The sequence below is a fragment of the Gracilinanus agilis genome, chromosome 1, assembly GCF_016433145.1.
Source record: "Gracilinanus agilis isolate LMUSP501 chromosome 1, AgileGrace, whole genome shotgun sequence".
In the NCBI taxonomy this organism is placed as follows: domain Eukaryota; kingdom Metazoa; phylum Chordata; class Mammalia; order Didelphimorphia; family Didelphidae; genus Gracilinanus; species Gracilinanus agilis.
The window spans coordinates 511301307-511325014 of NC_058130.1; the positions used below are offsets into that span (position 1 = coordinate 511301307).

Here is a 23708-nt window from a genome sequence, read left to right on the forward strand (position 1 = left end):
AATGCATCTTTGGGCCCCTGCCACTATTCTATCCTGTGGAATAGGGGCCAAATTTTTTTGACCTGGCATTACTTCAACTGTGCCAGGGATTTCTTTAGTAGCTCAGTGTTCTCACTTTTTAGGGTAAAGAAAATTTAGTTAAGATTCTCTTGTAGGTTCTCAACCTCTTTGATATAGTGGCTTTGATATACTAGTGGCATCCCAAGGGACATGATAAAAGCTATTGGGCAATAGAAATTCATTCTTGTTTCAGGGGAATATTTTAAACCACTTTAGCCTCTAAAAAAGTGTTTAGTTCTGATATTTTTCCTAAGGCTAAGTATAATTTTTTGCTTTCACAGCACTGTAAAAGCCAGAGTAAAAATCTTACATATGAAATGTTTGATAGTGTGCAACATAACCAAAAGAGTTTCATAAGAGATAAAAACAAATAATTTTGATTATATAAAATTAAAAATTATTTCACAAATGAAACCAAAGCAGCTAAAATTAGTAGAAAGACAAGAATCTGATAAGCCAAATTTATAAGAGTAAGAGCCATTCTCCAATGGCCAAAGGATCTGGACAGGAAGTTTTCAGAGGGTGAAATGAAATCAAAGCTATCAATAGTCCTAAGAAAAACTACTCTAAATCACCAAGAATTAAAGAAATGTAAATTAAAACAACTCTTAGGTACCACTTCATGTCAATCAGATTGCCAAAATGATAGAAAAGGAAAATGACAAATACTAGAGGGGATATAGGACAACAGGTATTCTAATGCACTGTGGTGGAGCTGAGAAAGAATCTAGCTATTCTGTAAAGCAATTTTGAACTCTGTCCAATAAGCAATCACATTTCTCATAGCCTTTGATCCAAGAATACTGCCAAAGAGAAAGAAAAATAATGAAAAGGACCCATTGTTTTTTGTTTTTGTTTATTAAAACTAACCCTTATCTTCTGCCTTAGAATTGATACTAAGTATTGGTTCCAAGGCAGAAGAGCAGTAAGGGCTATGCAACTGGGCTTGTCTAGGACCCATCTATACAAAAATAAAATTTATAACAGCTCTTTTAGATGTGGCAAAGGCCTGGAAACTGAGAGGATGCCCATTAATTGGGGAATGGCTGATCAAGTAATGGTATATTATGTGATGGAATAATACTACACTTTAAAAAATAATAAAGGTCATGGTTTCAGAAAAAAATTGGGAAAACTTAAATGTATTTACAGAAAGTGAAGTGAGCAGAACCAAGAGAAGAATCTACATAGTAACAGCAATTTAGCAAAGATAATCAATTATGAAAGACTTAGTAACTCTAATCAGTACAATGACCTACCATAGCTCCAAAGCACTCACAATGAAAAATACTATCCACTTCCACATAGAGAACTGATGTACTCACAGTGCAGACTGAAGCATATTTTTTTCTCTTTCTTTCTTGGAAAATGGCTAATGTGGAAATCTGTTTTGCAAGACTTTGTATTTGCAATGAGTTTTCTATTTCTTGCCTTCAAAAGGTATGGGGAAGGTTGTGGGGAAGAGGGAAATAATTTGAAACTGAAAACAAAACAAAATAAAATTGAAGGAAAAAATAGGATGTAACACAAATTATATTGCTATCAATAATTAATATTTGATAAGGTCTTTAAAATAACCCCTTTACAAAGTCCCTGACTGCAGAGTATCTGAGTATAGTTTGATTATTTACATTTTTTTTAAAAACTGAAAATACCTAGAGTTTATCCTCTTCTCGCACTAACCTTTTGAAATCTTCTGCCAGTAGTAAATGCCACTTAATAGATTTCTAACATAAGTTGCTGAATTTCAGGCATACATGCACTGAGAGTCACCCTGTCAACAGTAAGCAGGACAGTGGCTTAGTGGATGGGAAGCTACATACTAATCCATTTAGTGAATAGTACTAAATAATGAAGATCAAACACATTTGGCACAAAAGAAACAAAAGTTTCTCTCTTAAAAACAAACCACTTCTTATGAAATAATTTATTGTGAATTTTCAGGAAATGGCAATGATTCTCCCTCCTACTTCCCAAAAGTATTTCTAATAACTCTGGTAGAATTTCTACAGTACATAAGTATTTGAAACACTGACAGCTTTGTAGTGGATAAATTAAGGAGACTAAAATGGACTACGCATTTAGGAATAACTACTGATTAGGGAGAAAAATATGATAATTTTTCTTAGTGTATCAAATGCTTGACATTTCAGTAGCCACTTCTTGAAAACTCTTAAGTACACAACCAAATCACAACGGTATAATTGAAAAAAAAGTCCACATTTTTTCCAATATTGCATAATAGAATATTAATAACAAATATCTTACCCTCTTTTAACAGATTCCAGAAACTGTGCATTTGTTGGATCAGTGTAAGATCTTAATTCTCCATCATCTAAACTGAAGCCATTGCTCCAAAGTTTGAGCAAAATTTGAACCTATAAAGCAAAACTAAATAATTAAACATGTAAAAATAATGCATTTTGACCAAATAACCATTTACATTTCAATTATAGTCATTCTTTTAATCTAAGATAGGACATACTATGATTTATCTCATAATAAAAAGAACATATCAGAAACCTTGCTTTTGCTTGGCAGATTATATAATTAGATTACAGAATGGATACAACCTGCCAAAATCACTTATGGGTCAAAGATCTTGATAAAGTCTTTAGAAGTAAAACTACATAATACTAATAAATTTCTTCAGAAGATTAACATCAACTTTAGTCTTACTAAAAACTTGGATGAGTTATCTAAGAAGGGAAGATATTATTAAAAATGTGTGCTATGTCAAATAAGTGACGCTTTTTAAAACTACTGTACTTTCATCTAATCTGTGCTAAAAGAAACACATACTTTCAAATTCATATACTCATCCCAGGATATCAGAGTTGGAAGGGAACTCAGTATCCATGTAGTATGAGACCAATTTGAAAAAGAATTCCCTATACAATATAACAGGACAGTGGTCATTCAGCCTCTGCTTCAAAATTCCTAGTAATCATTAATCTACACAACTTGAGTGGTCTTATTCCTTTCTTTGATTTTTTTCTTCAAAGAAATTCTTAAAAAACAACAACAAAACAATTAAACCAAAATACATCCCACTCCCAAAAGAAAAAAAAAAACAACCCAAACAATCATTTTGTTGTCCTTTGTTTTCTCCAACAGTCACAGTTCATTCTGAGCTTTAGCATTCCTGACACTATTATCATAGTATAAGACCATGCATTCATGCTTATGCATTACCTTCCACATAAAGCCTTTCCTGATTCCCCAAACTACTGATGCCTTCACTCCTTAACTACCACATATTTGTTCTCCTTATATTTATTCTGCACATGTTGACATACATAGTTGTTCTCTCTCCCGTTGGAATGTTTATTCTATGAACATAGGGATTGTTTCATTTTTAGCAATTGTATCCTTAGTGCCTGGGATAGGACCTGGCATGAAGCAGAAATTTATTAGTTAAGGCACAATACCAGTAGACAGGCCACCTGGTAATGAATTTGTTTGGCCTAGCAACCAATGAAATAAACAAAAAGTGGCTCTTAAAGTTGCCTTTTCTGTAGCCTTTTCCCACATCTTCACTGTTGGCGGCAGAGAGGAAAAAGATGGTAGAGGGTGCTAAAAATCAGTTTTCAGTTTGTCAATAAACTTTATTTTGTCTTTTGGTATTTTGAATGTGAGATGCTTGTCTAATGACCAATAAGGACATATTACTGAAAAAAATCAAATTAAGTTAATCAAGACATTCTTGTTATAAATGAAACCAGAAGAAAGGAGGAAAGTATGGAAAAATAGGACATGTCTCATTGATATAATTTTTTGAAGAGGCATAGATAGGAGTTGATGGAGTGGATTTAACTGTTTTGTCATTCATATATTGCAGCATTATTGATAATATTTACAAAAAGATAACCATGAAAATAACTGCAGCTTACCTAACAAAATAAACATGAAGGATGAAGTTCTAGATTAATTTTGCAAAGAAGGATGATGGACATGGAAGATGAAGAACAATAATGAACATATGAATCATATCATAAAACAAAGAAATGTAGTGTAGAGTAAAAACCAGTTTAATAAAAGCTTGGCGAGATATTCAATTAATCAAAATCATCCCAATGGCATTCAAGGGATGAAAACAGAAGGAAGACCACAAACTAGAAGACTAGAAGTAGAAAAGACTTGCAGAAATCATTTAAGTTTTCCTTATGAAATAGAATTAAAGAGAACAAAAGAAAAGCAAATGGAATGGATCAAATTATACAGGGGAGATACATGCTGAAGGGGATGCAATTATGAGTGTAATGAAGAACCTATATACTAGAAAACAAAAAAGACAGGAGAAATCTTAGACTTTGTTCATACTAAAAAAAGTCAATAGAGAGAATATTAATAACTATTAGACCACATGTCTACTTTCCTTTCTCAAAATCCTTATGGTAGTTATCTATACACAACTGAAGGTATCCTGGGTATTAGTAGGGAACAAGCAAGTTTAAGGAAGTGATAATTCAACAACACACCACATTTATATCCTTGTATTTACTGAATGTTGATAATGAAAAAGTATTTGCATCAGCAGAACAAAATGCTTCATCATAGGGTCATTATAAGAAAAAACAAGTTTTTTTCCCTTTCATATATCAGAATCATTCAAGACTTTTGGAAGATAGAATAAAGGAAATAACTTTCTTCAATGATCATGTGATAATAAACATTTCTTTGTTTTATGACATGATTCATATATTCTTTATTGTTCTTCATCTTCCATGTCTTCATCCTTAGTGTTTGTTAGGTAAGCTGCAGTTATTTTCATGGTTATCTTTTTGTAAATATTATCAATAATGCTGCAATATATGGATGACAAAACAGTTAAATCCACTCCATCAAGTCCTTTCTATGCCTTTCAAAAAAGTATATCAATGAGCCATCTCTCCATTTTGCCATACTTTCCTCCTTTCTTCTGGTTTCATTTATAACAAGAATGTCTCGATTAACTTGATTTGATTTTTTCAGTATTCACTACTGTGAAGGAAGAGATTTAGTGCAAGGTCTGGGTCAAAGAGGGATTCCTTAATGATGGTAAGTTCCTCCACATCCTCCTCTCTGCAGACTTACACAGTACTTATTGTATCAAGCCCCAAAATATTATAGAGCCTCCTAGAAGAGATCTATAATCACTCAAAAGAATTTGGTTTGACCATGTAGGTAAAACCAAGCTGATGAAGAATCTCTTTTTCTCAGGTTACAAAACATATTTGAACAAACAATTTGCAGAGCTTGTTCATCAATATCTACAACTGGAACAGACAGTACAGATACACAATGAATTTGGCTCAGATTTGAACAAGAAGAGAAGAGCCAATTTGGATGGCATTCAGAAAATTTGCAAAGTTCCTTTATTGACTCCAGTTTTTATGTAAGCAAAGGCCCATCTTTTTAATATCTATTGTGATAATTAGATTAAGTCTACACTGCCCATCTTTAGATTTAATTACCAAAGGTGGAAGGTAATAATCCACATGTGCTAGAGTGAGTGACGAATCAGAATCGACTGACAGCCCCCTAGGCGGTCTATGAGAAGCATCTATTGTGATTGGACATGCACATTAGGAGGGAGGCACAGGAAGTGACGCATAAGTGGCCCCTTTAAAAGGAGAAGGTCCTCAGTCAGCTGGGAGCTTCTGGTGAGGAGCTTGGCTGATGAAGGAGCTCTTCTGGTCCGTGAAGGAATGTTGGCTGGAATGTTGAGACCTTGGTGAAACTACTTTAAATATCTTCTTTTGAATTCCACGTGGTGAGTTTAAAGACTGAATCTTCCTGAACCTCTCTTAAGAAACTTCTTTTAATAGACTCTGTGAATGAATTTTTTCTTCATTCACTTCTGGGTCTCTGGTCCTCTAACTCTCAGCTGAGGGTTAATTAGATCTACCTGGATTAATTAGAGGATCGTAGTAAATTACCTACTGGATTAGATTCTTATTTCCTTATTTCCTTTCTCTCTTCTCAATTGTAAACAAACTTCTATAAAAGTCAATTTTGACTTGAGATTATTCTTAATTGAGGATTGATAATAGTTCAATCCTCTGGTGACCATCTTTTAATATATTAAACCCAAAAAACACCCTTTTTCCTCCTTACACTACATTCTACCTAGTGTGGCTTTATGGAAACAAGACAGAGAATAAGATGGTCTCCAGTGAATTAAATGAATAGTATACAAAGGTCAATGATAGGTCTATAGAGACCACCACACATATCCAATTTAGAACTCAAGGAGAATAAGAGTAAAGGAAATCATTGAAGAATAGTTTGACAGAAAAAAAAGAGGATCTGGTCATATAGCAAGAGCAAGGAACGGCAGGTGGTCAAAAAAATGCTTTACTGCTATCCTCACACTGTCAAGAGAATGTAAGCAAAATTACTTGAACACTGAGTGGACTCCCAGTGACAAACTTAATGTGAAAACATGGACAAAGCTTGAACAAGATGGGGTGGTATATATGGGAAGCAATCTGTTTCACTAGAGGGGACTTCCAAATGAGTGTGATCAAAGATTTAATTTTTTAAAACTAGTTTGAATAGAGTTCCTTATGCAAACACACTGTATTCTTTGGATGATCCCCCCCATTTATTCCTTTTTTTTTTTTAAATCCTTACCTTCTGTCTTGGAGTCACTACTGTGTATTGGCTCCAAGGCAGAAGAGTGGTAAGGGTAGGCAATGGGGGTCAAGTGACTTGCCCAGGGTCACATGGCTGGGAAGTGTCTGAGGCCAGATTTGAACCTAGGACCTCCCGTCTCTAGACCTGACTCTCAATCCACTGAGCTACCCAGCTGCCCTCCCCCCATTTATTCCTAATTAGAATTGTTTCTTTTTCTGTCTAGAGTATTTCATTCTTTAGAGTTCCTTATCCCTCCTAAGATGAAATTGCTTAAAGTATTTTAGGTCATCAGATTACACCAATCCCAATTGAGGGGTTGTCCATCAAGTGGGGAATGGGTAAACAAGATGTGGTATATGATAATTATGGAATACTATTGAGCTATTAGAAATGACAAGCAGGATGATTGAAGAAAAATCTGGAAAGACTTTAATGAACTGATACAAAGTGAGCACAACCAGAACATTGTACACAGTGACAGCAATATTTTTTGATGAACAACTGTGAATGACCTAGTTATTTTAAGTAATGCTGGGATCCAAGACAATTCCAGAGATTCAGGGTGAAAAATGCCATATGCCTTCAAAGAAAAAACTGATAGAGGCTGAATGCAGAGTGAAACATAGTATATTTCATTTTCTTTTTTTCTCATTTGAGATCTCTTCCACAAAATGACTAACAGAAAAATGTTTTACATGACTATGCATGTAAAATCTATATTAGATTACTTATTGTCTCAAGGAGGGGGAAGGACAGGAAGGGAAGGAGGGTCAGAAGAAGGGTGAGAATTTGGAACTTGAAAATTAAAAAAAAATTTTTTTTAATTGTTTTTAAATGTAATAGGAGAAAAATATTTAGAAAAAAGATTGCATCAGTTCTTTCTCTGAAACCTTTAAAATATGATCTCCAAAATGTAGGTGAATATCAATCAGACTATTTCCTTTCCTTTTCTCTCACAAACTTTAAGATGAAGTCAATCTCCAAACAAGGGTCTTTTCATTTCATCTGAGCAAACAGTTCTTCCCCGTTAGTGAGACAGCTCCAAGAGATATCTGTGTTTGTTATTCAACTTTTTAGTAGGATGAGGTAATCATCAAGGTAAATAATCACTCTACTTTTGGCAGAGGGCAGTCTAGCAGATGCGCTTGAAAGATGAAACATAAAATATGGATGATCTGGCCCACAGAAGCTATTCTTTGTAGCACCTATAGAAATTCCCTGCTTTGGTCCAATTTACCACATGAAACTCTGGGGGCCTGCTTCTAGTAATTTGTGACTGAAAGACTTATACTATGAGGTGATGGAGAATTTCATAATTTGACTGCTGAGCTAAAAAAGGCAGATGACTGGAGTTTGAAGTGGGATATGTTGAAGAGCCAGAACTTATCAATGAGCCAGAATTCAAGAGATACACTACAGAAGCAGCTTGTCTCTCCATAGTATTTTTTTCTTCATTACTTTGAGGACTGGTTTGAGCTACTTCTGAGGAACTAGGTAGGGGGAGGGATAATGAGCTTCATGCCTTCATCTGACCATGGAAGCCACAATCATGTTACTGCCTCTCTGTATCTGTGCTTTTCTGCATTTTGGTGAACAAGTATCTCAAATTAAAAGTGTCCAGGCAACCTTGAAAATTTGGAAACTTGAAAAGCCTGGAAGAATTGTGGTGCAGCAGCTGTGGTATACAATGTCCAGCATTGGCAATAGCTGATGAAAAGAGAAATGTATGTTTTGAAAGTAAAGAGACATAATGAAGTCAGAAGGGTACAGGAAGAAGTTACTCAAAGAAAGGAAACTGTTGCAGGGAATGTAATACCTCAGAGTAAAGAAAAATAGTGGTTATAGACTTGAGAAAGGAATTGATCCTTGGGGCTCAGATGAGTGGTTTCCCCATAAGAGAGCTCCACTCAAAGAGAATTATGTGAGGATTCTATGAAGGGAGAAAGACCTGCCAGAAATACCAGGAGTTGTGATTTACTCCTCCGTCACATGTATTCCCCACAGAATGCATTCACTGCCATTATACTCTAAGTCTGAATCCACTCTTCTCATGGATGCAGTGTGTATTTGTGGAATAGTAAGGCCTAGATTTATTCAAAGGGAAATGTTCTATGTCAAATATTCTTACTATGTCATTTTAGTAAATACTTTTACTAAGTGCTAATTAAGTTTACTGATTATTTGTTAATGGAAAGCATGCCAGTGAGGGCTCAGATGCTACAGGGTGAGAAGTACAACCCCATGAAAGCATTCTGAGAACTTGAGGATAGTAGATGACCTCTTGGGTTCCAGCTTCAGTGGAAACTGGGGAAATAATGGAGGGGAGGGTATTATAAAAGGAAGTATGTATAAAATTTGTGAAATACAGTATTACCTTAGGAAAATCATTAATATTCCTGAGCCTCAATCTCCTCATTTGTAAAATTAAGGAATTAAACTAGGTTAGTTTTGTTACGATTAAAAATGATAAAGACATATAGTATAAGAGAAATTAATATTTTAATAGCCATGGCCTTGTTGGTGAAATATCTATGACCACACTTGACTACCTTTAAATTTACCACTGGTGCCCATCCTCTTTCTCTCATATGCTAGCCAGCTAACCAGGAAACCCAAGAGAGCTTCTCTAGGCCCTCCTCTGAATTTAAGCTGCCCTATGCATGGAGACTTTGACGTCCCCACGCCCAAAAACCAGAAACCGGAAACCCATTGGAATCACGGGAAATGTAGTCTCACAGTCCCCACGTGTCCATAGGGAATTTGTAACATACTTTTAGATGTCATCTCCCCAATTCCAAACATATACCTTTGAGGTCCTTTTCAGTTCTAGATCTATGACCCAAAGTTGGGAAGTTCATAACCTAATGAGAGCCAACTCCATTTCTGGATAGTGTTGTGAGGATTATTTAGGTATTAGTTTATATATATAGTTAATGTGGACCTAGTGGAAAGGGCTGGAGAATTTTTTTTTATTTGTACAGTCTTCCTTATTTCTGCCTCTGTTATTTTTACCTATTAGCTTTAGTTTTATACTCTGCAGCTACATAAAATATTTAATCCTTTTTGAGGATGACAGTCCTTCACATAATTTTCCCATGATAAGATTAACATTCCAATAACAGCTGGTATTCAAGGCTGTGGAATGATAGCTTAAAAAATAAAGGAGGGGGCAGCACCTGAATTGAGAGTCAGGCCTAGAGACGGGAGGTCCTAGGTTCAAATTTGATCTCAGACACTTCCCAGCCGTGTGACCCTGGGCAAGTCACTTGATCCCCATTTCCTAGACCTTATCACTCTTCTGCCTTGGAACCAATACACAGTATTGATTCCAAGACAGAAAGTAAGGGTTTAAAAAATAAATAAATAAAATAAAGGACCCCCAAATCAATAGATACCCTAAGATTATGAAGTAGTTTAAGCCTTTAGCTTTACAAATGGATTCAATCAATAATGAATAAATAAATAACATAAAACTTAGATAATATAGGGGTAACAAATAATTTTAAATTATAAATATTTGAAAAATTTGAAAAAGAATAAGAAGACTGAGTTGGAGGTAAGGATTAAAAATAAAGTTTCTTGGAAGAGTGTGGTACAATGTAAAGTTTACTATGTTTGTAGTTAAAGTACCTAAATTCTAGTTCTGACTTTTCTACTTATTCCCCTTTACTTTGAGCACTGATCCTCGGTGGCCTAAGTTTCCTTATCTGTAAAACAAAGGAGCATAAGATGATCTAGTGACTAGAAGACCATTAAAACTTCTTCCAGTTCTAAGCTATGATTCTAAGAAAAATTATAAGTACTATAAATATTTAAAAATATATAGAACCAACCAAAAAACCAACCAAAATGAAACAAAATCTTTCACCTAAAGTAACACCATGATTTTCCTTAATATCATAAACTACTGTTAACTAGAAGTAAATTAAATTTTTAAAAATAAATTTAAAATATTTCACTTACATCTTGTAGCTGATTTTCTCCATAGACATATTCTGATCTCTTTCGAGAGGAGTCACCCAATCGATATCCACCACCCAAAAATGACTAAAAAATTAAATTTACACGTAAGCTAAAACTTTATTTAGTTTCAATGTTAATTAACATAATTTTAAACACCATTTAAGAATTAGATTAATAAATTAATGTGATGAGGCAAAAGTTAATTTTTCTGTGGAGAAAAACCAAGAGACTTTCAGTTTAAGTGATCTTGAACATAGAAAAGGAAAAAGTAATGACTTTATAATGAATATATACCTCAAAATTTTAAATAGATATCACAGAAAAACTCCAATTTTACATGTGGTTTTACATGTTATATTGGGGAATAGGCACTGAATTTATCTTTAAAAAATACTTTTATTTGAATGTGATGGTTCAGCTGTATCTGTAGTTTTTTCTAATATAAGGCAATTTAATTTATGAGTTAAAAATTCATCTACTTTATATTCATAATTCATATTCATAAAGATTGTTACTGATGAATACTAAATACTCTCTTCTCCAGACCACATAGTTCCACTTATAGTTATACTCAATACTGACGAAAAGTTATTTAAAATTCTTAATAGAATATGTTTCATTGTGATCTTTAGTAGTAGTGAACTGAAAACTAGGTTAACCATCATTTAGAGTTATAAGTTATACATACAAAAAGATAATAAGCAACCTTCTTCAAAATGCCCAGAATGTCCCACTCTTAATCATTATGAAATCTCCGTAGACAATTGGACAGAATAAAAAATCTTTAAGACTAAAAAAGGTCAATTCTGGGCAGCTGGGTAGCTCAGTGGAGTGAGAGTCAGGCCTAGAGACAGGAGGTCCTAGGTTCAAACCCGGCCTCAGCCACTTCCCAGCTGTGTGACCCTGGGCAAGTCACTTGATCCCCATTGCCCACCCTTACCAATCTTCCACCTATGAGACAATACACCGAAGTACAAGGGTTAAAAAAAAAAAAAAAAAAAAAAAGGTCAATTCTATTTTATCCTAAAGAATAAAGAAATTAAGGTCTAATTAAAAATGTGCTATTTGCCACTTACTTTTGATTTATTACCATCACCTGAAGCTCTTGTGGTTTCATTCAGAGGAACTGCTCCATGTTCTTTTGCTTCTTTGAAAAGTTCATTCACAATTTTTCCAGTTGTCTTGGAAGGTCCTGATATATGTAGCCCACTGTAATCATGTTCACCTGAGTATAACCTTTAAATATTATTCATGAATAGAAACTATTAACAACAGAAGTAAATTACTTTTTAATGAAAAATATTTAATTTTCATTATATTATCACATGTTAAGTTATAACCAATCAGGATGCCTCTGTAAAATAAGAGCAACTTCATCTTGGAATCTTATAAAGCATAATAATATTTATCAAAGCTTGTGAGGAAAATAACAAGAACAATGAATTCTTTTCTGAGTTTACTAAATAGTTAGAGAGCTGGCAAAGGACACAAATTTATAGAGAATAGAACATACTAACAGAAAAGGTAAAATTGTGGAATCTTTGGTATTGTACCTGTTTTTTTGCTTTTATCCAGATCTTTGTTGTCAAGCTTGGGTAGGAGACTATGTATGCATGCAGACGTGTAAAAATATAAGAAAGTTATGAGAGCCAAAGCAAAAATTCAGATTATCAGAAATAAGCCAAATACTAAGGCAAGATTAAATGAAGATTTAAAGATTAAAGTTAATTCATGATTAAACCCAATATGAGGAACTACAGAAAGCATTAAATTTCAAAAAGGCCAATATTCTATTGAATAGCTAAGAAACATAATATTTACAACTCTCCAAAATATATATACTATCTGTGGGAAGAGTGGACAAAGGATACAATGGTAGTATGATGTACATACAGAATACATGAGATCAAGGCAATTCATAATTCTAATACTAGAAGGCCTTGCTGTACCTTTCTTACCTTGTTTAGTCCTCATGCTGTTTAACTCTCAATTACCAGGGTTAATTCTTCTCTTTCAGGTCCTTAGCTACCACTTATCTTTGCTTCAGAGGTTCTGTTTACTGAAAGTTAAAAGCTGCTTTCTCATTCAGATTACTGCCTTTCTATATCTATGGCTGTCTGAAGAGCATGTCTCTGCCTCAAATTTTTTCAAGATAACTCTTCATCTGTCAGACAGCGAAATAACTTTTGGACTAGACAAAGACTACAGCCAGTGGGAGAATTTCTGAGGGATGGGAGGGAAGAAAAGAAATCTCTTCCTCCCACCTCAGAGACTAGATTCTGTCTTGACAGATGACTCTTGCAAAACTACTCAGACTGCCCCATCTCCAGCTGGCCCTTTTGACTCAATTAGAAAGAATTTTTATTGGTGCTAATGCCTTGTTACAACATTAATATCTTGTCATTTGTGATTATATCAATTAAGCAGTAATAGGAGACTGAAACTACAAAATCTTTTGTGCTTTAGGCTTGACAAAATATTGATTCACTAGTGAGGAAATTTAGCTTCTGGTTCAAGAAGTATAAATGAAATTCTTCCTTTCTTCTCTATTTTCTTCTCTCTTAGAAGCTTGTTTAGATATTATTTCTGTTTTATAATTTCCCTTAAACTATGAAAAGTTTTAAAAATAGTCCTCAAACATTGACTTCATCATGTATTTTGAAACTATATTTTTTTATTATATTATTATAGTTTTTCTTTTTGGTGGTTGTTTGATGAATTTGTATGGCAAAAGCTTTGTTCAATCAAGTCAGTATTTTTTCTAAAGAAAAGACTCAAACACCTCTTTTCTTGAATATCCAGCTTTTTTCTTTGATAATTAAGTTTAGATTTGTAGCCTATGTTATTTGGGGATGAAACTGCTCTTTGCTTTTCAGAATACAGTAGGATCTCATTTTACCCAACTAATATGTTCCAAACCCTTTATGTAAGCTGAAAATCACACATAATAGGGAGCCCCATTATTTAATAAGTATTTCTTATACAAACGCATCTAGGTATTTTGAAACTGTTCTTAAGCTTATCAGAGTTACCAACATCACTACTCTTGTACCTTGGAGCCATTATTAATAACTAAATATCGTTAACAAAACAAAGAAAAGCATTGCTCTGAGGCAGATGTGAGGACTTGGGAAAGAGACTGCTGCAATGTTTGACACAAAACAATGTAATGAAATACATGAAGGCTTCTAAGAGTGAGAATGAGTGAGATTGGGCTAATTTATGCCACTTGGAAAAATGGCTTGGATTTAGTGCATAATTAAGAATTTTTATTTTGTGTATTTTTCTGCCTTTTTTGAAACTGTCAGTTGTATATACCTGAATTGAATTTGTGTAAAAAAAGGTCCTATTTTATATAAAATTTTTAAATGTGATTTCTGGCAAATGAGTAATCATTTTGTATGACTTGACCTAATTTTCCTTAATGTTTAAAGGGCTTCCTGGCTGCCAATAACATTTGTTGTTTGACACTGTATTTCTGAAATTTAACCCTGTATTTCTTAAGTTTGACCCCACTATTTCTTATATCATACAATTTTCCCTTGTATTATAGGATATTATCAGTCAACATTTATTAAAAGCCTACTATGTGTCAGGCACTGGGCTAAGCACAGGGGATAAAAAAAAGGCAAAAGAAAGTTCCTGCTCACATGGAGCTTACACTCTAATAGAGACAACATCCAAACAAATATATACAGAGCAAAGTATAGACAAAATAAATAGGAAATAACAGAATGAAAGTAATGAAATTAAAAGCTAATGGGGAAGCCTTCCTCTAGAAAGTGGGATTTTAGTTGAGACTTAGAAGAAGCCAGGGAAGTCAACAGTTGGAGTAGAAGGAGTGTTCTAAGCATGTGAGACAGCCAGAGAAAATGATTGGGCTGAGAGATGGAGTGTCTTGTATACAGAAAGTTTGGGAGGCCACTGTCACTGGATTGAAGAGAACCTCTTTTAGAGTAAGGTATAAGAAGATTGGAAAGATAAATAGGAGCTGTTCTACAAAGGGCTTTGAATAACAAATAGAGCACTCTATATTTGCTCCTGGAAGCAACAGGAAACCACTGCAGTTTATGGAGTAGAACTCTTTATTCTGGAGGATGGATTGGAGTGGGAAGAGGTTGTAGGCAGACAGACCCACCAGTAGGTTATTTTGATTATTTAGGAGTGAAGTGTTGAGGGCCTGTACTAGAGTGGTATCAGTGAAGGAGAGAAGGGGACATATTGGAGAAATGTTGCAAGGGTGAAATTCATAGACTGAATCAGGGGACAGAGTGGGATTGAGAAGTCTGGGTGAATCACTTTTCATGCAGCATGGTATATCAGATAAGGGCTAGACTTAGAATCAGAAGTGAGGAATCCAGGATGACTTAGGTTGCAAGCATGAGAGACTGAGGGGATAGTGGTGCCCTCTACAGTCATGTGTTCTTCCAATGGTATCTTTCAGTTTTGTTCCTCCGATTTTCTTTCTATTTCTCTATTTTTAAAATTTCAAATCTAGGGTTTTCTTCAGGAAATCTGCTATTTTGAAAAGGTTCTCTCTTGTTTACTTTAAATCTACTATCTTCTTTGACTTTTTTGTTTCTTCTTTGAGATAGATCATTAATTTCTTCTTTCCTGATAGCCATAATTTGTTGTAAAATTTCCCTTGCATAAGAGATTTCTTGAACTTATTCTTTCATACTATAATATTTATTTATTGTACACAATTATTTTCTAATTTATTTACTATTTTCCTTCTTTATCAATTTGTTTATTCTTTTTTCCCCCTATGGGCTCCCTAATAAGTTCCTTGCTTTTTGCTACTAATGCTTTTTTTTCTATTTGGCCCAAAATATACAAAATTACCAATTTTGAAAAACAGAGAAAGGAGGAAAATTCAAGAATTATGGAGCCTCTTAGGAAAAAAATAATTAGCTCCTGACATTTATATAACAGCACTTTAAAGCCTGAAAAACATTTTGTATACATTGTCTTATTTTTTAGAAGAGTATGTTAATTGTTTATGCAGCCCACAAAACAAGTTGTTTACAAACCAATAACAGCCTTATTGTTGTTTCCATATACAGAGATTTCTTTATTGCATCTCTAGTGTAAAATATAGACTCTCACTACTAAAAGGACCTAATGGAAGACACAGTACAAAGGGAAGAAATAAGATGTGGCTGGGCCCTGGGAATACTACTTCATAAAGATCTTCAGATGAAGATGGGAAGGTGGGGAATGGTAAGGTGAGGTACAGAAATAGCTCAGCCTATGAGGTCCTGTGTCTGAACAAACCTCATAATTCTGGAAGGCCTATCAAGGTAGAGGCAGGCCTGGGTTCCTCTCCATTCAAATCTTTAAGATCCCCATGTTCTTAGGATCATATAATAAATAAATATTTCCAAGACAGGGAAGGAAGTAGTAGTGTAGGAGAACCTGGACTGTGATCATAGCCTGAGAAGTATACATTTGGTCCTCATACAACTCTCTGCCTGCCTTGAATTGTTAAGAAGAGGACATGGTTATTGTCACCTCATCTCTTAAATGAGAAACAGCCAGAAGATTCCATACTTTCTATGCCACAGATGGTCAAAGGAGAATCCATAGCTTCTACATCTATGAGTCCATCTATGCTATAACAAAGGAATTATGCAACTCAGAAAAGAGATTCCCAATCAATTTAAAGGTAGAAGGAATGACTTGTATTTGTGAGGCATCCAGAGAGGAACTCTAATGGGTCAGAAAAATGAAAGGTTGAGTTGCTCTTTTACAGTTTAGAGTCACAGTATGACAGACTGGACTATCTCTACCCTCTTAACAGTTCAAAAATGAGACTATGAAAACTGAATATAGGCCTGCAGTGATAATGGGCTTCATTTATGCATTTCCAACTCATACAGAGTTAACTGGTTTACTTTTCTCACCCTTCTTACATATTCTCCATTCTTAGAAATAAACAGTTATAGACTCATAAATGGTCTATATCTAAATTTATTTTTTTAATAATATAATTTAAATTAAATTGCCTGGGCAGGGAACTAAAACTACCATCTAACTATCCTCATCCAAATTCTTCTGGAAGACCCATCCAGTGTCAAATATTTGGCTGTTCCTGTCCCTGTGACTAAGGAGACCAAGACTATTTGGGCTGATGAACAAATAAGGTTCTCATCTAGCTTTGGTATTTTGGTTCCCTCCATAGTTCCTGCTGTGAAAGTTAAGCCAGTTTACAAGTAACAAGGCCAAGATGTCTTCTCATTCACTGCAGCCCAATTCTATTTCTAATTCAATCACACTTCTATAGTCCATTATTCTAAAAGACAGTCCCAGATAGGTAAGTATATGACACTACTACCAATTCAGAGGCTATTCTCCTCTGATATTTAAGGGAAGACCTCTCTTTTCATCTGCTTAGATTTTTGATTTTTTTTTGAGGGGGGATTAGGGCTTCAGAAGCTGTCGCTTCTATGGAGGAAATGTTTTACCTTGAGGAGCAACATGAAATTAAAAGCTATTTCTAGAATTACTATAGTCCTGCTTCCTCTTCAGTACTGAAAAGATAGCAAAAGAGTTCATACTGAAATTATGGTGGGATGAGGTTTTCAGAGCTTCTCAGTAAGGTAAGATATCTTGCTGCGAATTTTTATTTATGCTTGTTCACAAAACCTCTGTCAAGTATGATTGTGATATTCCATAATGCAGGTGGATGGATCCCTAGACATCCCTTCTCAATTGCATCGATTTATACTTTTTTACCTGGCTTTGTTTCCTCCGTATTGCCTGTTCAGAGATTCTCAAAAGGATTAAGAGTCCACTATAGTCTAGCACTGTCTAATTATAAATTTTCAGAGGGTGTTGGGTTTCATCTACTTCATCAGAATAACTTGGTACTATGAAACCACTCAGTAGAACTCCACATTTCCTAGAAAGGGGGTATAGTTGACAAAGGAAAAGACAGACTCAGTATAGATACCAGAAATGTCATATAAACTGAGCCCAAAAGAGTCCCATATAATGTAAGAACACGGATGGATTTTCCCAGTAAAATATTCAGAGGGCTGCTTCACAGCTTAAGAAACCATCCAACAGGATCATGAAGCTTTCTACAATGACATTACAAATTCCCATTACAAATAGGATAAAGTTGAAGAGGCCAAATTCTGGAGTTTTGGTGGAGAGGGTAGGTATCAGGTATTGCAGAGTAAGTACTCGGTGGTTCACACCCGTTTGCCTGCATCTCTCCATGGGACTAGATGACCTTTTTATAACTCATAAGACCAGCATCAGGGCCAAGCTCAAGTCTTGTTGGGGCAGCCAGTCCTCAGTACTTTACCAAAGGCTCAGGATTTCTCCTCTAGAACTTACATATTTTCATATGATGTCTCATTACAACAACCTTTAGAAGATAATATCTTCACTTGAGAGATTAAGAAACTGAATGTCAGAGAGGTTAAAGGGTTAAAACTAGATCCCACTCCTCATTCCAAATCGAATATTCACTCTGTAGCACTATGCTATAATGAAAAGAAGGCATTTCAGGAAATTAGATTGAAAAATTTCCTGAAAATACTGATTGGAAGGGGTAGACAATAAATTGACGGAAATCATACCTTGGAAGGGATAGAGTAGAAATAAGGTGAGTGGTCTGGAAGGTGTTGATGTTCTCAGGGCTTTGGGGCTCACTTGCTCATTGTGGCAGTTGACTGGACACTGTTGTTGGTACAGGAAGAGATGTTTAGTGCCTCCTCCAAAGAGTAGCTTTCTTTATACATCTTCAAAGGTCAAGTGTGGAAGCAGGGTTGGTGGCTTCAGGACGGGGCACTGCTATTTATGAGGCTCTTGGACTTAGTATCCCACATTATCTTCATCAGATTCTGAGAAGAGGTAGAAGTCAAGATTGTTTGATCCATCTGGCACATGGCACCTCCAGAGTGTCCGCTTCAGGGTGCCTTACTGCTTTGATTAGACTAATTTGCCTGGCATGTTGGTGGTAGCTCGTCACTGGTTGTTGTTGGTGAGGATGGTAGGTTCCTTCTTCACAGGGTCACAATCCTGGTTAATGCTGGAAGGACCAGGTTGGAAGCAGGGCCAGCAGATTGGAAAAACTGCTGTTGCTGAGGATTTGGCAACCACTTATCTCTTTGTAGCCCTTGACTGCTGGTGTAGTATGGGTAATAAATGCTTTAATTGATAGATATACTTTATGAATATGGAAAGAAATTATTCTCTCAATTAAATTACTGCAGGGGAATTAAAACAGTAATAATTTTTGGTTAATTACTAAATGAAGCTTTTGGAGAATATATTAATTTGGGTAACACATATCAAGTGACAAAAAAACAAAATCAGCACAATAAGAAGGGAACAATCCCCAAGTAAGAATGATATCTGGAATGAGAAGGAAGGCAAAGGAGTCAAATTTTTATAATACTTATAGTGCCTGGCACACAACAAGTGCTTAATAAATGTTGTTGACTGATTGACATAAAAAAGAAAAGGGGCTATTGAATGTACTAAAAAACAATTTAATAATATATTTCCTTTAGGAAGCAATGCTAAAAAACAACTGAAAATTTCAGGTAATAGAATGACTCACATGTATCATACTTAAATGAAAAATTACTTGGAATTTACTTTTTTAGTCTAGATTTCTAAAATTTTTACAAACCAAAGATTAATAATAGAAGATTGCAGAACTTAAAGAACACTTACCTTTGAGGTGGTGTTCTTGGGCTTTTAAATACTTTAGCTTTGGGTTTGTCAGATTGAAATGATGATCTGCACTTAACTTCATCTTCGTATAACTCTGCTAAGGCCAACTAGAAGAAAGAAAAAGGTTGCTGTGAAAATAAGTAAAATTAAAAATAAACTTTTCTGGTCACATAAAAAGTCAGACACACATACGAAATATAGCTATTACTAATGAAGTGGTAAAGATTCTTTCTTAATCAGAATATGAGTAACTGATATTACTTATAAAGAAGGAGGGGGACATTTTTCTTTAATATAATAAATTTAAATATATATGTACATATGTATATAAGGGCTTTAAAACCAAATTGAGGAGTTTAAATTTCAATTTAGAGGTAATAGGGAACTACTGGAGTTTTACTAAGTAAAGGAGTGATCAAAACTGTGCTATTTGAAAGATAAATTGAAATGGAGACACACTTGAGACAGGAAGACCACATAGAAGGCTATTACAATAGTAGAGGGGAAAGGCAAGCATACTGTGTTCTATTTGGACTAGACTAAGTGTTCCCCAAACCTGACAAGTCACCTCCTACTTCATGCATTCATGAATTCACTCTTTCCTCATCACATTTTTCAAAATGGTTCTCACTTTAGCTCTGGTGCCACCATCATTTTGTCTTTATCTTTCCTATGTCCCTACCATTCCCAACACCTTGCATAATATTTATTGATGTATATATCTTCCTTCTTTTCCAACCAAACAGCAAACAAGCTCTTTGAGGGGAGAAACTGTCACTTTAAAAAATAATTATAGCTCTAGCATTTGTACTTATATTTAACTTGCTTAACAAATATTTGTAGAGTGGATGGATCCAAATATTTACAAATGGAAGTAAAGATAAATTTGTTTTTGAAATTGAAATTCAAAGAGAGATTTTATACACAGACACATACATACGTGTATATATAAAGTAAAAACTGAAAATAGAACTCTGGTGCTGGAAGAAACCTTTGAGATTATCTAGTTTAACTTTTTCCTTACTTGAAGAAAACGAATGCCCAAAGAAATGAAGAGATTTGCCCAAATTCATACACCTAGTTAGTTAGAAAGAAAGGCTGTATTTAAACATCTTCAATCTCTTATTCCTTTGCCTGGTTGGAAACACCAGGAGTAACCTTATCCCAGATATGCTTCATCATCCTAGCCTAGGAAATGCATTCCCTTCCTCTACCCAATCAAATTAAGCATGATTACTTGGTGGTAGGGGGAAGACAAGATTTAGGTATCCAAGGGTTCTTTCCAAAGATAAAAACCTTCTCTAGGAAGGGCTCAGGTAAGATTCCAAAATCCTTTTAGTAACCTTTTCCTTTATATACTCTCTACCTCAGCTACATATTGGGATGGTCACTTTAGAGCTTGCCTTTAAACAACAGAGTTTTACTTCCCTAATTATAAACTTTGACATTTCCCTATTGGACCATAATTTCCTATCATTTCACTTCTTTTGCTTTACCTTTTCTTCACCTCTTTGCCTACATCAAAACTTCCATTACCTCTACTTCTCAGTACTTTCTCTGTTCATTGCCCTTCCTCTGACTTTACTCCCTATCTAACCTGAACTGAATGGATAGCCATTCCAACTATGCACTGTCCAGTACTTTTTTTTGTAAACATTTATTAATATTTGTTTTCATCATGGTTACATGATTCATGCTCCTACTTTCCCCTTCACCCCCTGCACCCCCCACCCATGGCTGACGCACATTTCCACTGGTTTTATCATGTGTCATTGATCAAGACCTATTACCAAATTGTTGATAGTTGCATTGGTGTGGTAGTTTCGAGTCTACATCCTCAATCATGTCCATCTCAACCCATGCGTTCAAGCAATTGTTTTTCTTATGTTTCCTCTCCTGCAGTCCTTCCTCTGAATGTGGGTAGCGTTCTTTACCATAAATCCCTCAGAGCTGTCCTGTGTCATCACATTGCTGCTAGTACAGAAGTCCATTGCATTCGATTTTACCATAGTATATCAGTCTCTGTGTACAGTGTTCTTCTGGCTCTGCTCCTTTTGCTCTGCATCAATTCCTGGAGGTCTTTCCAGTTCACCTGGAACTCCTCCAGTTTATTATTCCTTTGAGGGCAATAGTATTCCATCACCAGCATATACCACAATTTGTTCAGCCATTCCCCAATTGAAGGGCATACCCTCCTTTTCCAGTTTTTTGCCACCACAAAAAGCACAGCTATAAATATCTTTGTACATGTCTGTTTATCTATGATCTCTTTGGGGTACAGACCCAACAATGGTATGGTTGGATCAAAGGGCAGGCATTTTTTTATAGCCCTTTGAGCATAGTTCCAAATTGCCAGCCAGAATGGTTGGATCAGTTCACAACTCCACCAGCAATGCATTAATGTCCTAATTTTGCCACATCTCCTCCAGCATTCATTACTCTCCCCTGTTATCATTTTAGCCAATCTGCTAGGTGTAAGGTGATGCCTCAGAGTTGTTTTGATTTGCATTTCTCTAATTATTAGAGATTTAGATGGCAGCAGAGTAAAAAGCAGCTCTTAACCTCTCCTAACCGAAACATACAGCACTCCTCAAGGGTACATAAAAACAAATCCAGACAAACAGAGGGACCCCACAACAGGGCGCAGCATGGAAGGTATATGGAATCGGGGCATTTTCATGCAATAAAGGAGTGAAACAGCTCTCACTAAATCGCAGGCTGAGCAACCCCAACCCCCCCCCCACACCACCTACAATGCCAAAGCCAGTGCAAAAGAAATAGCGCAAGTTTGGGGCACCCATTGAGTCATTGGCAGCTCCAGGGCCTGTTCCTGAGAGCAGCAAGACTTAGGACCCCAAAAGGCTAAAGAACGCACATGGACTTTGAACATGGATACGGAGCACAGGCGCAGGTGGAGGCAGACACAGGTGTGAGCAAAGGCTCTGAAACCCTGAGTGGAGAACCAGTGCAGACGGGTATACGACTGTGGAAGCAGCGCCCTGAGACCTGTAAAGGAACCTCCTGCAGAGGATCAAGCAAGGGGGTCCACCAGGGGGCTTGACCTTGAGAACAACCAGACCTGAGACCTCAGGAGCCTAAAGAACACAGACAGACACTAAGCGCGAGGATAAAGCTGAGAAGGGGCTGGGCTAACAATGGCAACCCAGAATCAGGAAGCCCAGAAGAGAAAGATTAACAATAATAAGAAGAAATCTTTAACACTCGATGACTTTTACACAGAGAAAATCCAGACAACTGAGCAAACAGAAGAGGAGAACAAACAAGCAATCACATCCAAACCCTCCCAAAATAATGAAAACTGGTCACAAGCTCTTGAAGAGTTCAAATCTGAGATGACGAGAAAGTTGGAAAAGATTTGGCTAGAGAAATGGGAAATAGCTCAAAAGGAAATCAGGCAAGAAAATAATAGTTTAAAAGGCAGAATTTTGCATTTGGAAAGTGAGGCTCAGAAATCAAATGAACTGATAAGCAAATTGAACAAATAAAACAAAGTCAAAAGACTGAAAAAATAGAAGGAAACATGAAATATCTCAATGAGAAAGTGACAGACCAAGAAAACTGGTCTAGAAGAGACAATTTGAGAATCATTGGTCTCCCTGAAAAAGCAGAAATTAATAGAAATTTGGACTTCATACTAAAAGAAATTATTCAGCAAAATTGCCCTGAAGTTCTACAACAAGAGGGCAATATAGACATTGAAAGGATCCATAGATCACCCTCTACACTAGACCCAGAAAAGACAACGCCCAGGAATATAATAGCCAAATTCAAGAGCTTCCAAGTAAAAGAAAAAGTCTTACAAGAAGCCAGAAAGAGACAATTCAAATATCAAGGAGCACCAATCAGGATCACACAGGATCTGGCAGCCTCAACGCTAAAAGACCGCAAGGCTTGGAATATGATATTCAGAAAGGCAAGAGAGCTGGGCCTTCAAGCACGGATCAACTACCCATCAAAATTGACTATATACTTCCAGGGGAAAGTATGGACATTCAACAATCTAATGTCCAATACTTTTTAATCCATTGTCTTCTTGTCCTATCACCTTCTGTTCAGTTGTTCATCAGTGGTGTCCAACTTTTTGTAATCCCATTTGGAGTTTTCTTGGCAAAGATACTGGAATGGTTTGCCATTTCCTTCTCCAGCTCATTTTACAGATGAAGAAATAGGCAAAAAAGATAAAATAACTTGCCCAAGGACCATCTGGCTAGTATGTGTCTGAGGCCAGATATGAACTCAGGAAGATAAGTCTTTCTAATTCCAGGTCTGGCACTCTATCCACTGTACCACCTAGATTACCTATCAATCATTCCTGTCTTTTAAAACCCCAATCAAGGATTATTCCCACC

The 23708-nt window shown here is 35.7% G+C and overlaps 1 protein-coding gene across 1 annotated transcript in view; it reads right to left on the minus strand.

Annotated features, from left to right (window-relative positions):
• UBXN2B (UBX domain protein 2B) overlaps positions 1–23708 on the minus strand; it is a 37590-nt gene that overhangs the window by 8621 nt on the left and 5261 nt on the right. The window contains exons 2-5 of the mRNA XM_044666234.1: positions 19339–19445; positions 11721–11880; positions 10645–10728; positions 2329–2438 (exon numbers count right to left, since the gene is read on the minus strand). Of these exons, the coding sequence (XP_044522169.1) occupies positions 2329–2438; positions 10645–10728; positions 11721–11880; positions 19339–19445 (461 nt within the window). The remainder of the gene's footprint in view (positions 1–2328; positions 2439–10644; positions 10729–11720; positions 11881–19338; positions 19446–23708) is intronic.